The sequence below is a fragment of the Argopecten irradians genome, chromosome 3 (assembly GCF_041381155.1).
Source record: "Argopecten irradians isolate NY chromosome 3, Ai_NY, whole genome shotgun sequence".
Taxonomy (NCBI): Eukaryota; Metazoa; Mollusca; class Bivalvia; order Pectinida; family Pectinidae; genus Argopecten; species Argopecten irradians.
This window is the reverse complement of record NC_091136.1, coordinates 46,000,077-46,013,082: the sequence shown is the minus strand read 5'-3', so window position 1 is coordinate 46,013,082 and position 13,006 is coordinate 46,000,077. Positions and strand designations below refer to the sequence as shown.

Here is a 13,006-nt window from a genome sequence, read left to right as displayed (position 1 = left end):
AAAAGTGTACTTTCTTTACAACATTACCACCATGAAAAAGTGTATTATTTTACTTTAATATGAAAATATTAACAATATATAAAATAACGTACTGATTGCGCATATACAAAAAACAACAACAATTATTTGATGTGTATTTTGTGTTTATTAGACCTATATATACACACACGATTAAACTTCAGCTATTGTTCAAATGACGAATATCGTTATGCTCTGTCGGCGGTGGAATATCTTTAGTATAGAGGTACAGGGAGTAATCTAAAGTGTTGACCAGTTTCGAACAACGCATCTTCCAGAATTCAAATAATCACATTAAAATGGCATTTTAATTCCAACTGTTTCAGTGATAAGATGCGTCCGTTAGGAAGGAGTTTGGCGATCAAAATCACAACATTTTCCTCTAATTCCAGGTGGGTGGAGAAATAGATTTGCCGGATACGAGGTGTATCTCTCTAATACAACAGAGAGGCATCATGAAGATAGATGTTTTGGAGATAGCTCACAGGAGGTGGACGGAATTCTAAGTCATGTAAATCTCCCAGGATGTAAAGGCACGGCACAGTATGTGACGCTATACAACAATAGAACAGGGGAGAAGAAATATGACTGGTATAGCGACTATGCCTATCTGGAACTGTGTGAAGTACAAGTTTATGGTAAGGTTATATATTGCATATATGGGACGTTCCAATTGATACCAATGCACATACTCAATGTTATAATGTCATCGTCTGAACGTAATGGGGATAATATTTTTTAAACTGTTTCTCCAAAACCGCTGAAGCAATTTCAATGAAATTTTGCACAAACCTTCTAAGGCATAAGGCCAATCAAAATTGTGAATTATATGGTCCCCACCCCCCAGGGAGCTATGGGAGGGGCCAAAAAGGGTAAAAATTGACTAAAATTTCAAAAATCTTCTTCTCCACTCACAGATGTGATGGAATTAAATACTCTTCATAGATAGAAAGGTCCTAAGGTCCTTTACAAAAATTGTGAATTATATGACCCTGGGGTCTCAGGTTTCCCCCTGGGGAGGGGGTTAAGTTCACTATAGTTTTATATAGGGAAAACACATTTTTGAGTATTATTTGATCATTTGGAATAGGAAATGAGTCAAATATTGTCAGAATTATCAGTATGAGATGGCCATTGAATCCTATTAACCAATTTTCCATGACTGACCCCCAGGGGCCTTAGGGGCGGGGTCAAAAGGGGTCAAATAGGCTATAACTTCAAAAATCTTCTTCTGAAATTCTGGAAATGATAGAATCACATACTCTTCATAGATGGAAAGGTCTTGAGGTGTTTTATGAAAAATGTGAATTATATGACCCTGGGGTCTCACGTTTCCCCCTGGGGGAGGGGGGTCAAGTTTACTATAGTTTATATAGGGAAAACACATTTACGAGCATTTTTTGCTCAATTTTCATAGGAAATGAGTCAAACTTGTTTAGAATTATTAGCCTGAGATAACATTTTAATATTATTATGTCTATATTGGTCCTGGTCAACCCTCTCGGGGCAGAGGGGCGGGGCCAAAAGGGGCAAATAGGCTAAAACTTCAAAAATCTTCTTCTTAAATACTGGAAATGGTAGAATCAAATACTTTTCATAGATGGACAGGTCTTAAGGTGTTTTATGAAAATTGAGAATTATATGACCCTTGGGTCTCAGGTTGTCCCCTGGGGAGGGGGTTAAGTTTACTGTAGTTTATATAGGGAAAACACATTTTTGAGCAATATTTAGTCTATTATAATAGGAAATTAGTCAATTGTAGTCAGAATTATCCCTATGTGATGGCCATTGAATCTTATTACCAAATTTCCATGACTGATCCCCAGGGGCCTTAGGGGCGGGGCCAAAACGGGTCAAATAGGCTAAAACTTCAAAAAATCTTCTTCTGAAATTCTGGAACTGGTAGAATAAAATACTCTACATAGATGGAAAGGTCTTAAAGTCCTTTACAAAAATTGTGAATAATATTTACCCTGGGGTCTCATGTTTCCCTTCTGGTGGGGGGGTCAAGTTTACTTTATTTATATAGGAAAAACACATTTATGAACACTATTTGCCTATTTTTCATAGGAAATTAGTCAAACTGGGTTAGAATTATTAGTCTGAAATAGCATTTTAAACATCATATCCATATTGGTCATGGCCGACCCCCAGGGGGCCAGAGGGGCGGAGCCAAAAGGGGTCAAAATGGTAATTTCAAAAATCTTCTTTTTGAATTTCACAGATTTGATGAAACCATATACTCTTGATAGATTAGAAGGTCTTAAGGCCCTTTACAAAAAATTGTGAATTTCATGGCCCTGGGATCTCAGATTTTCCCCTGGGGAGGGGGTCAAATTTACTAGTTTATATAGGAAAAACACATTTAGGAACATTATTTGCTTAGTTTTCATAGGAAATTAGTCAATCTGGGTTAGAATTATTAGCCTGAGATAGCATTTAACATCATATCCAAATTGGTCCTGGCCGACCCCCAGGGGCCAGAGGGGTGGGGCCAAAAGGGGTCAAAATGGATAACATAATCTTACTTTCTGAATTCACAGATTTGATGTAACCAAATAATCTTCATAGATTAAAAAGTCAAATTTAAAAAAATCACTGACTGACTTCAAGGGCCTGATGGGCAAATATATAGTGCTTATATGCATGTCTTTGTTTCATTCTGTATCTGATATCAGGTGACCGTTAAGGCCCATGGGCCTCTTGTTTAAATGTTTGATTTAAGAGTTTAAGTGCATTTCCATAAATCTGCATGTTCGTTAAACCACTAGTAAACATAATAACATTGTTATTTGTCATGATCGAGCCGCGGTGGCCGAGTGGTTAAGATGTCTCGACATATTACCACAAGCCCTCCACCTCTGGGTCGCGAGATCGAATTCCATGTGGGGCAGTTGCCAGGTACTGACTGTTTTTTAACCGGGTACTTCGGCTTTCTTCCACCAACAACCCTGGCACGGCCTTACATAAAAAAGAACTATTTGTCATGTTTTAGTGGAGTTCAAGAAAATGCAACAAAAAGTGATTATTGACGTTTTCGCCGATCGATTTCGCACAGGTGCTTAATTTGAGAAACCGATGACGTTAAGTTCGTGCGCCTGATTGATATGTTCGTCCATTCATCTGCTGTTTTACAGTCATTGTATCGTTAAATTGTATGTTATGAATGATAATTCAGTGTATATTATCCAGTATTTTCTTGCTTTTGATCGTGTCTATATTAGTACATATGATAAAGAAATCATTAAAACTGACCATTTTTTGTAAAACCACACATCACACCCACATTTTACAGGGTCGCATTTCAACGCATTTTCTCGATACTTCTTAAACTAAAATGGGATTCAATACGGGGTCCGTGAACTGACGATTACGCAGACAGAAAGACGACGTCATCAACTTAAAATGAATAAAATTTGCAGTTGGGATCTTTTGTAGTCTCAATAAAACAATAAAAATAATGACATTGAGACATGAAAATTTGTATGAACTTATTTTTTTAAAAACAAATCTAAGATTATCTCCAGTTTCAGTATGCCATCAGTATCTCGGAAGCCAATACAAATAAGGGTAATGACAATTGATTTAATTAACACCGAGGTTTTATTGTAGTTTGGTGTAGTTGGTTAAACAGTTAATAGATCATTTATGATCTGCTTAATAACAGAAACTGTCATTCAAATATAATCTAGTCTTCTCAATGATAATCAAACGATTTTTATTGGCGTACCAATAAAATAAAATACCAAACAGCTTTACTAAGATTTTAGTGTAAATGTAAGGTGTAAATTTACAATCCACGCATGAAAATGGTTTTCTGAAATCCTGAAAGAGAAACGCTTGGCTGTATCCATAATGTGGTACAATATGTTTGCTTTTCACTTAAATACAGTATTACTAGAAGGAAGGTAATAACGATTTATATTGGTGCGAAACCTTGCTAATGATTGGCACAAAACATACAAATAAAATGACGCCTTATTATGATTTTTTTGGACGATCATGTATTAGTACCGTGTTGGTTATTGTTAGTAAACAAATCAAAGTGAAATAGACAGGCCTTTGGAGAATGACCAATTCTGACATTAAACTAGGATCAAATTAATTAAAAGATCGCATTTCTAAATATAATATAATATTTCAAAAGCATATAGCAATCACCTGTTCTTTTCTTGTATATCATATATATTGTTTTGCTCCACATTTCGTAAAGTTTTGTTTATTAAAAAATCTAACGATGTTGAAATTAATCGTTATACATGTTATACTTGTTCCATACATTAGTGACTGATGATATAATGTATTTACAACATAACTACACGCATTTCAATCAATAACCATTTGTTAGTACGATGTATATAATTATTCGTCCTACGGATACTCATTGTCTTATATCATGCCATGATTACATATTAAGTAGACTACAGCAGACGCCACTATTCATGTGTTACAGGATGTGAAGTGGGGACATACGGAAATGGAAACTGTGATCAAACCTGTTCTCCTAATTGTCCGGGTGGCCTTTGTGACCCTACATATGGTGACTGTTTATGTACGTACATTTAATTGTTACAGTACTTGTGTATGTATTATGATTTATATATAATGTCTACTGCTAAATACATGCAAGGCAAGAAGATATATATTTCTGAACATTATAAAGTATAATAATAATATATACATGTATATTGTCTACCGATGCTCAATAAACTAATATTTTGTTTATGTTTGTCTTGATTCAAAGACTGTGGTACCAACACATATAAGATATATGGAGAATCGGTCTGTAGACCTTGTCCGGACAATTGTGCTGGTCCGTGTAACTCTTATGGAAATTGTGACGGTAAGATAATAATACTTTTCTGTTTGCTGATTCCCAAACTGTTAATGTTGTTTTGACTTACTGTCTTATTGTACGTTTTTTCGAATGCTTCAATGATAAAAATATACCTGCTTTGTCGCGGTAAAACTACCACAAAGATAAAAAATACCATGATACCAAAGCGGATGTTGTTTTATTCTATAATACTCCACGTTAGAAATTGAAGAAGTAGTTTGAAACAATCACTATTGTCCAGTTTTATGTGAAGCTGATACATAATTATGATAACGAGTCTTTTGGGTTTAATTCACTGTTACAATCATCGTAAATACTGATAGAAGTACAGCCAAATTTATAAAGGATATCACCCTGTTTATTTCTAAACAATATTATGAAATTAGAATATTTAGGATGTCGTCTCAAAATTGATTGTATTCAAACGAAATCATACTGGTTTTCAGACTGCATGGATAGTGTTTAGGGATACATGTTGTGCTATGGGATTTCCAGATTAAAAAAGATAATAAAGATTTGTTTTATTTATTCATTTAAAGCAATTAGAAATTTGTCTTTTAAATGAATATTATATCAGCCTGTCGAGTCGAATTTTACGGCCATACAGATTGTTCATCCAAATGAAGATAATAAATATTTGTTTTATTTATTCATTTAAAGCAATAAGAAATTTGTCTTTTAAATGAATATTATTTCAGCCTGTCGAGTTGGATTTTACGGCCATACAGATTGTTCATCCAAATGCCCATCTACCTGTAGTACTGATACGTGTGATAGGACGAGTAGAGATTGTAATGGTCATTATTTTAGTCGGTTGTACAGTGAACTGACATACTTTGCTAAAAAAACAATTTTATAGCGACTTTCTATTAGATGTTATTTATTTTATTGCTACTAGGGTTAATGCATAATATAAAAGTGACAGTGACATATATCCCTTCTCCCATTCTATCATTTCCTAAACATACGGCCCCCCGCATATTTGCTGTTAACTTTTCATTTTTCAATCCCCGAAACATAAATAGGTTATTGTTTGTGGTATTTTTCGATGGATTGTATGAAACCATGAGCTCTGCATGAATAACATTTATCAAATGAATCGAAAGATGATAGATTAAATTTTACCTATTTCTATGAATTATATCTAAAACACAATAAGTTTAAAACAATACATTTGAATTAAATTATTTATACATTGTTGTACTACTTATTGCTTTATAACTCTAGTGTTAACGAAAAGCCTGAGGTAACTTGAAATATGTTAACTTATGGGAGAACAAAAAATTAGTCCAAGCACACGGAATCATGTAAAAAAAAAAAGCTATCGTATTCTTTCAGCCTGCCAAGATGGCTTTTACGGATACAAATGTGGATCCAGTTGCTCAGAAACCTGCACAAATAATGTATGTGAGAAGGATTATGGACATTGTCTGAGTGAGTATTTTAGTTTTTTATGTAGGTTTTATTGTAGGTTTGTATTATCACTTTTATCAATTGTCACTTTGTATCAATTGCATGCTAGTTCTGCTAATTGTATCAATGTTTCAAGATGGTCGTAGTCAATGTTGGTCTCGATTATTCAAAATTATTTATTTTTAATTTGCGTAATAATATTACAATTACAGAGTGTCACGATGGTCACTATGGTACTTTTACCGGCACTACTTTTACCTTGTCGGCACTACTTTTACCTTGTCGGCACTACTTTTACCTTGTCGGCCATACTTTTTCCTTGTCGGCACTACTTTTACCTTGTCGGCACTACTTTTACCTTGTCATCACTACTTTTACCTTGTCAGCACTACTTTTACCTTGTCGGCACTACTTTCACCTTGTCGGCCCTACTTTTACCTTGTCATCACTACTTTTACCTTGTCATCCCTACTTTTACCTTGTCATCACTACTTTTACCTTGTCATCACTACTCATACCTTGTCATCCCTACTTTTACCTTGTCATCACTACTTTTACCTTGTCATCCCCACTTTTAACCTTGTCATCACTACTTTTACCTTGTCGGCCCTACGTTTACCTTGTCATCACTACGTTTACCTTGTCGCCACTACTTTTATCTTGTCATCACTACTTTTACCTTGTCATCCCCACTTTTACCTTGTCATCACTACTTTTACATTGTCGGTCCTACGTTTACCTTGTCATCACTACTTTTACCTTGTCATCCCTACTTTCACCTTGTCATCCCCACTTTTACCTTGTCATCACTACTTTTACCTTGTCATCACTACTTTTTACCTTGTCGGCCCTACGTTACCTTGTCATCCCTACTTTTACCTTGTCATCATCACTACTTTTACCTTGTCGGCACTACTTTTACCTTTTCGGCACTACTTTTACCTTGTCATCACTACTTTTACCTTGTCATCACTACTTTTACCTTGTCGCCACTACTTTTACCTTGTCATCACTACTTTTACCTTGTCATCACTACTTTTACCTTGTCATCACTACTGTTTACCTTGTCGCCACTACTGTTACCTTGTCATCCCCACTTTTACCTTGTCATCACTACTTTTACCTTGTCATCCCTACTTTTACCTTGTCGCCACTACTGTTACCTTGTCATCAATACTTTTACCTTGTAGGCACTACTTTTACCTTGTCGGCACTACTTTTACCTTGTCATCACTACTTTTACCTTGTCGGCACTACTTTTACCTTGTCATCCCTACTTTTACCTTGTCGGGCATTACTTTTACCTTGTCGCCACTACTGTTACCTTTTCATCCCTACTTTTACCTTGTCATCACTACTTTACCTTGTCATCACTACTTTTAACCTTGTCGGCACTACTTTTACCTTGTCATCACTACTTTTACCTGTCGGCACTACTGTTACCTTGTCGGCACCTACTTTTACCTTGTCATCCCTACTTTGTACCTTGTCAACTTACTTTTAACCTGTGTCATACGTTACTTTTACCTTGTCGGCACTACTTTTACCTATCATCAGTTATCACTACAATTAACCTTTTCTCATGTCAACCTTGTCATCACTACTTTTACCTTGTCTCACTACCTTGTCGGCACTACTTTTACCTTGTCAATACTTGTCCATCCACTACACATTTCATACTGGACTCCTTGTCAACCTTTACACCTTGTCACTACATTTACCTTTTCCATCCCTACTTTTAAAATACCTTGTCATCATACTACTTTCACATACAACCTTGTCGGCATCACTATTTTATATATACCTAAAATAACAACAATCTGTAACTACTTTTACCTTGTAGCATCACTACTTTGTGTGTCACCTTGTCATCACTACTTTTACCTTGTCATCCCTACTTTTACATTGTCATCACTACTGGTATATACTAGTTAGCTGTCGGCGGACTACTGTTAAACATTGTCATTGACTACCTTTACCATATGTATACGTTGACTCTGGATACTAGTCGTCACTAAAGATTTACCTGTGTCATCACTACTTTTTACCTTGTTATCATTACTTTTACCTTTCACATCATATTACTTTTACCTTGTCGCCACTTTACTAGTTTATGTCATTACCTTTTCATCCCTACTTTTACCTTGTCAACTGTTAATTTTAGGTGAAATTGTCGGCAAAACTAACTTTTACCTTGTTATGCCACTTTTTTACCTTTGTATTACTTTTACCTTGTCGGCACATACTTTTACATTGTCAAAATCACTACAATTTTACCTGTCGCCACTACAACCTTGTCAACACTACTGTTACCTTCTCGGCACTACTTTTACCTTGTCGCCACTAACTTTTACACCTTGTCGGGCACTACTTTTATCTTGTCGGCAACTACTTTTTTACCTTGTCATCACTACTTTTACCTTGTCGGCACTACATTTTACCTTGTAGGCACAACTTTTACATTGTCGCCCAACTTTACCCTTGTACAGCACTATACTTTTACCTTGTCGGCACTCCTTTTAACGTTGTACGGATATCTACTTTTAACCTTGACGGCATTACATTTACCTTGTCGGCACTTTTACCTTTTACCGTGGGTGGGTGGGATGAGTTTGGTTTCCCTACTTTTACCTTGTCAGCCTCACTTTTAAACTTGTCGGCAATACTTTTACGTTGTCGGCTATCTTTTTTACATTTTGGCTCATACTTTTAACTTTGTCGCCCTTACTTTTACCTTGTCAAATACTTTTTACCTTGTCGGCACTAACTGCTTTACCTTGTTGGTACTTAACTTTTACCTTGGTCGGTCACTACTTTTTCTACCTTTGCTGGCCCTACTGTTTACCTTGTCATGTCCAATTTTTTATTTGAGAGAAAAAACAAGCACACCAACATATATATTTTATTGCATTTGTTTGTTTGTCAATAACCCCTCTTTCAAAAGAAGTCATAAGAAAAGAATGTATTTACAAGATATTTTTGACCCCTCAGCAGAATACATCCTTAAATAGACAGACATACTGTTTTAAAATATGTCTTGCCACACCGTTAGACAGTGCTCATTGTTTAGTTTTCTGGGGTTGATAATAATATTTAAGTTATTCATTTCTTTATATGACATTTTTTTGTTTTCACGTTTGATAGATATGTACAATGTATTAGAAGGTTGCGGACGATTCTGAAAGGGGTCATGCTTCACTTGTTTTTCCATGGATATAAGTTTGATCAACAGGAGCTGCTTACATGGCTCCATTTTCTCACCAGGAGATAATTAGTTTTTCTTTGTTTTCATACTAAATCCAATTTTCTGATTGACAGATGTTATCGTGACGTCACAATAGAAATATCAATGTTGCGTATTGATTTGGACAAATAATCCTTTGGGAAATCAATAAAATTGTATGGTTAAACGTATTTGATTTGATCAAGTTCATTACATACATTTGAAGTCTATGTAAATAGATGAAATAATTATAAGCATTGGTTTCACTACTGTAATTTCGGGGACTCACCTCTAAAGACACATTCGCGAATACATAATTTCGCGATTTCAGACCTCGACGAGTATTCAAAGTTTATTGCCATTTTTGTTGATGAGTCCGATCACGTGACGGTGACAGAAAGGTCATGTGATTCAGTCATGTGATTCCAGTGTATGTCCATACAGAGTTGTCTTAGTCTTACTTTGTTTTCATTGCATCGGGTTATAAAATAAATTTTATCTGTAAACTGTGTGAATCCGTGCAGTGGAGCCCCACAAATGTTTGTAAATAAAATTTCTTTCATACTCCGATAAAATGAAAAAATCGTGACATCAATGCTTAATTGAAAGTTATACGAACGCAACAAATATCAATTAAGATACATTAGATATCGTACGTTAACTTCAATTTTCTCTTTATTTTGTAATTCATTTATTATTTGTGATGACAATGTTTCATTTCCCCATGACTTTGTGTAAAAGTACTTAGCAAGGATGATTCAAATTGAATTGAACTACATTTATCTCGGTCATATAGTATTGGCCTGTTTGCTTTATTGTATATTTGCGCTCGTTATCACGTTATTTGTATGAAAGCGGGAACGGAATATTCACTATTAGCACGCGCAAGTAAGCGAGTTGAGCACTACAGATAGAGATCGCCGACATAATGGGTAGGCTTTGTCACATGTGTGATCAGATATATGGGACATTACATGGATCCAGACACAGATAACAAACCGTGCTAACTATACCGGGAATGACACCGGAAGTGATTAAGTTTACTGTATAGCAGGACGTGGAGTCTGATCTCGGGCACGTGATAGTATTATAGTTTCAGCGAGTGAGAGTACACTCGATTGGGTCAGCATGGCTACATGGCTTTTCTTGTGAATAATAAATTGTTTAAGTTTATTGTCTAAATAACATTACTCTTGTGTTAATGACAAACTATGTCGTTCAATCTACGTTGTAAAACTTCTCTACAGATTTTGTTTATGTATTTAATCAACAAGGAAAGGAAATAAAATATCACATTATCAGTTAAAAAAAAAACTTGTTAGTCTAAAACCACGACATGATCATGCAGATTGCTTTGTAAATTAAATATACAGGTGCATACATCTTAATTATTATCTGAAGTATCAATTATAAGAATATCATTTATCGTTTTATTAGCCATTACTTCTGCGTTCTATATTACAATACAGAGCAGCTTTTGTAGGTTTATTGATATGTTATCATCTCTTTGTAGAGTGCAGTGATGGCAAATATGGTTCCATGTGCACCAACTGTTCCGTAACGTGTTTAAAAGGACTGTGTAACTTCAGTGGACACTGTTCAGGTACTGTATAAAATGAAATATTCCTTGTATATATATTTTCGTCGTTTTCGAGGTTGATATTCAACATAAAAACAACAAAATTATTATTAGAGTTGTCCATATGCCCACTACCAATATGTCTACCAACAAACTGCTTTGAAAGATATGATCCACAAAAGTAACCATGGACATAACATGTTATATAGTCGCCAGTATTAGAGAAGGAATCAGCTTAATTGAGAATTTGCCATAGTCTCGTTGTCCGCGAGACCTTCGCTTTTTAATGACTTGTTAGCTTGCACGTCGCCGTGAATGCGTATTTATATCTTATTCAGGTTTGCGATATGAAACTGTGATACTTAAATTATTTCAAACTAATATTAGTAGTCTCAACGTTTTAAAGAATATTAGCATTGGCTTCAATTTGCCTCATATATATAAAGGCACATGTATATATTTATTGGAATTGAAATCAACAGAAGGATGTGTTGACGGTACACATGGAGATAGATGTGAACTAAAGTGTCCGGACACCTGTGGAACTGATGTATGTGATAGAGATAGTGGAGAGTGTAAAGGTCAGTGTTCTACCAATCATAACGTCCACCTTACCGAATACTTATCTATCCTTGATTACATTAGTATAACAATAAACTACAATTGATCAATATCGTTTATGTTACTTTCGTGTTAAACTAGTACAACATCAGCATTTGTGTATCTCTATGTACTTGTATTGTACTAATGCTTTTAATCATGAAATACATCAAAAGTATTGATTTATATAAACAGACTGTCAATGTGCAATGAAATTAATAACATTATCAGGTTACATGAGAGGTCAGGAAATAACTAGTGACCTTTATTCATAGTGTGTTCAGATGTATTTAGGTTACTTAGGTTACTTGAATTACTCATTATATGCTTGTATTTACACTTGAATTGACTTATCTACAGACGGTTGTGTTGACGGTACATATGGGGATAGATGTGAACTAGAGTGTTCGGAGAACTGCACTAGTTGTACTCAGGATGGAAAAAGGTGCTTAGGTAACCACAATACGTGAAGCAATGTAAAACTGCTTTTGCAGTTCAGTTTGATGATGTATTTCAGTATTGACAACGATCATAAAAATATCTTTTTGTATTCAATAAAGTGTTTGAAATTGATTTTCATATTAAATTGTTGTTGACTTTTAAAGTTCTATTCTATATTGCTTTGCCCGACTTGTGTGCAGGACAGTTAATTATCATTTTGGAATAGTCAAGGAGGTTTACCAGGAAAATGTTTCAAGACAACAGGACATAAATGTCGTTGCAATAGTTATATATACGTGTCTGTGATCAAATGTCTTTTATTGGCCTCAGCATGCCTACTCCAGAACGACACAGTGAGCCTGTACCACTCCTCATCTCAAAACACTCGGAACGCCATTTCTCCTCGGCTCCACAGATACACTTTATGTTCACTACCTAAAATTCCTTGTGTCTTCTCAGACAATATTACGGTGTGCCAATTTTCAGAAATTGCCCTAATTATCATATCCACGCCACCACTCATGTTAACTGCCGACAGCGTCAATATATTACATACGGACCGCCTAAAATAACTCTCAAAATGTTATCTTTTCTGCGTTTTGAAACATTAACAGGAGTGAATAGATTAAATTGTGTAAATGAATCGGTCAATATTTACCTACGAGTAGTATTCTTTACAAGGCGCTTATTATCCATCTTTCTTTAAAATTCATTAAAAACCTGCTGATGGCAGAACGAGTAAATCCAATAATTTGAGCAATCACTATATCTTTTCTATTTTCTTTTACTTTTTGTTCGTTTCCCGCTATCTCAATTTTTGGCGAACCATCATTCATGATTCTTGACGTCTGCTACAACGATAAGAATAGCTCCATGCGAATTTGACAGAAATGGG

At 35.2% G+C, this 13,006-nt stretch overlaps 1 protein-coding gene and 1 long non-coding RNA gene across 2 annotated transcripts; both read left to right on the top strand.

Moving 5' to 3' along the window:
• The first annotated feature begins 394 nt into the window (after positions 1–394).
• LOC138318790 (uncharacterized) lies at positions 395–6,325 on the top strand. The gene is made up of 4 exons (XM_069261489.1): positions 395–656; positions 4,472–4,570; positions 4,763–4,861; positions 6,194–6,325. Exons 1-4 carry the CDS (start codon positions 603–605, stop codon positions 6,287–6,289), a joined length of 348 nt encoding a protein of 115 aa, XP_069117590.1. The 5' UTR covers positions 395–602; the 3' UTR covers positions 6,290–6,325.
• Positions 6,326–9,143: 2,818 nt separating this feature from the next.
• On the top strand, positions 9,144–12,124 carry LOC138318791 (uncharacterized). The gene is made up of 3 exons (XR_011207919.1): positions 9,144–11,094; positions 11,553–11,651; positions 12,031–12,124. It is a non-coding gene; the product is annotated as an uncharacterized lncRNA (long non-coding RNA).
• Positions 12,125–13,006: the final 882 nt, after the last annotated feature.

Excerpts from the sequence above, each read along its gene's own strand:
- LOC138318790 (XM_069261489.1), top strand. The coding sequence starts at position 603 with ATGACTGGTATAGCGACTATGCCTATCTGGAACTGTGTGAAGTACAAG. Across the intron at positions 657-4,471 it reads GTGTGAAGTACAAGTTTATG|GATGTGAAGTGGGGACATAC; the intron begins GTAAGGTTATAT and ends CATGTGTTACAG. Across the intron at positions 4,862-6,193 it reads CTCTTATGGAAATTGTGACG|CCTGCCAAGATGGCTTTTAC; the intron begins GTAAGATAATAA and ends GTATTCTTTCAG.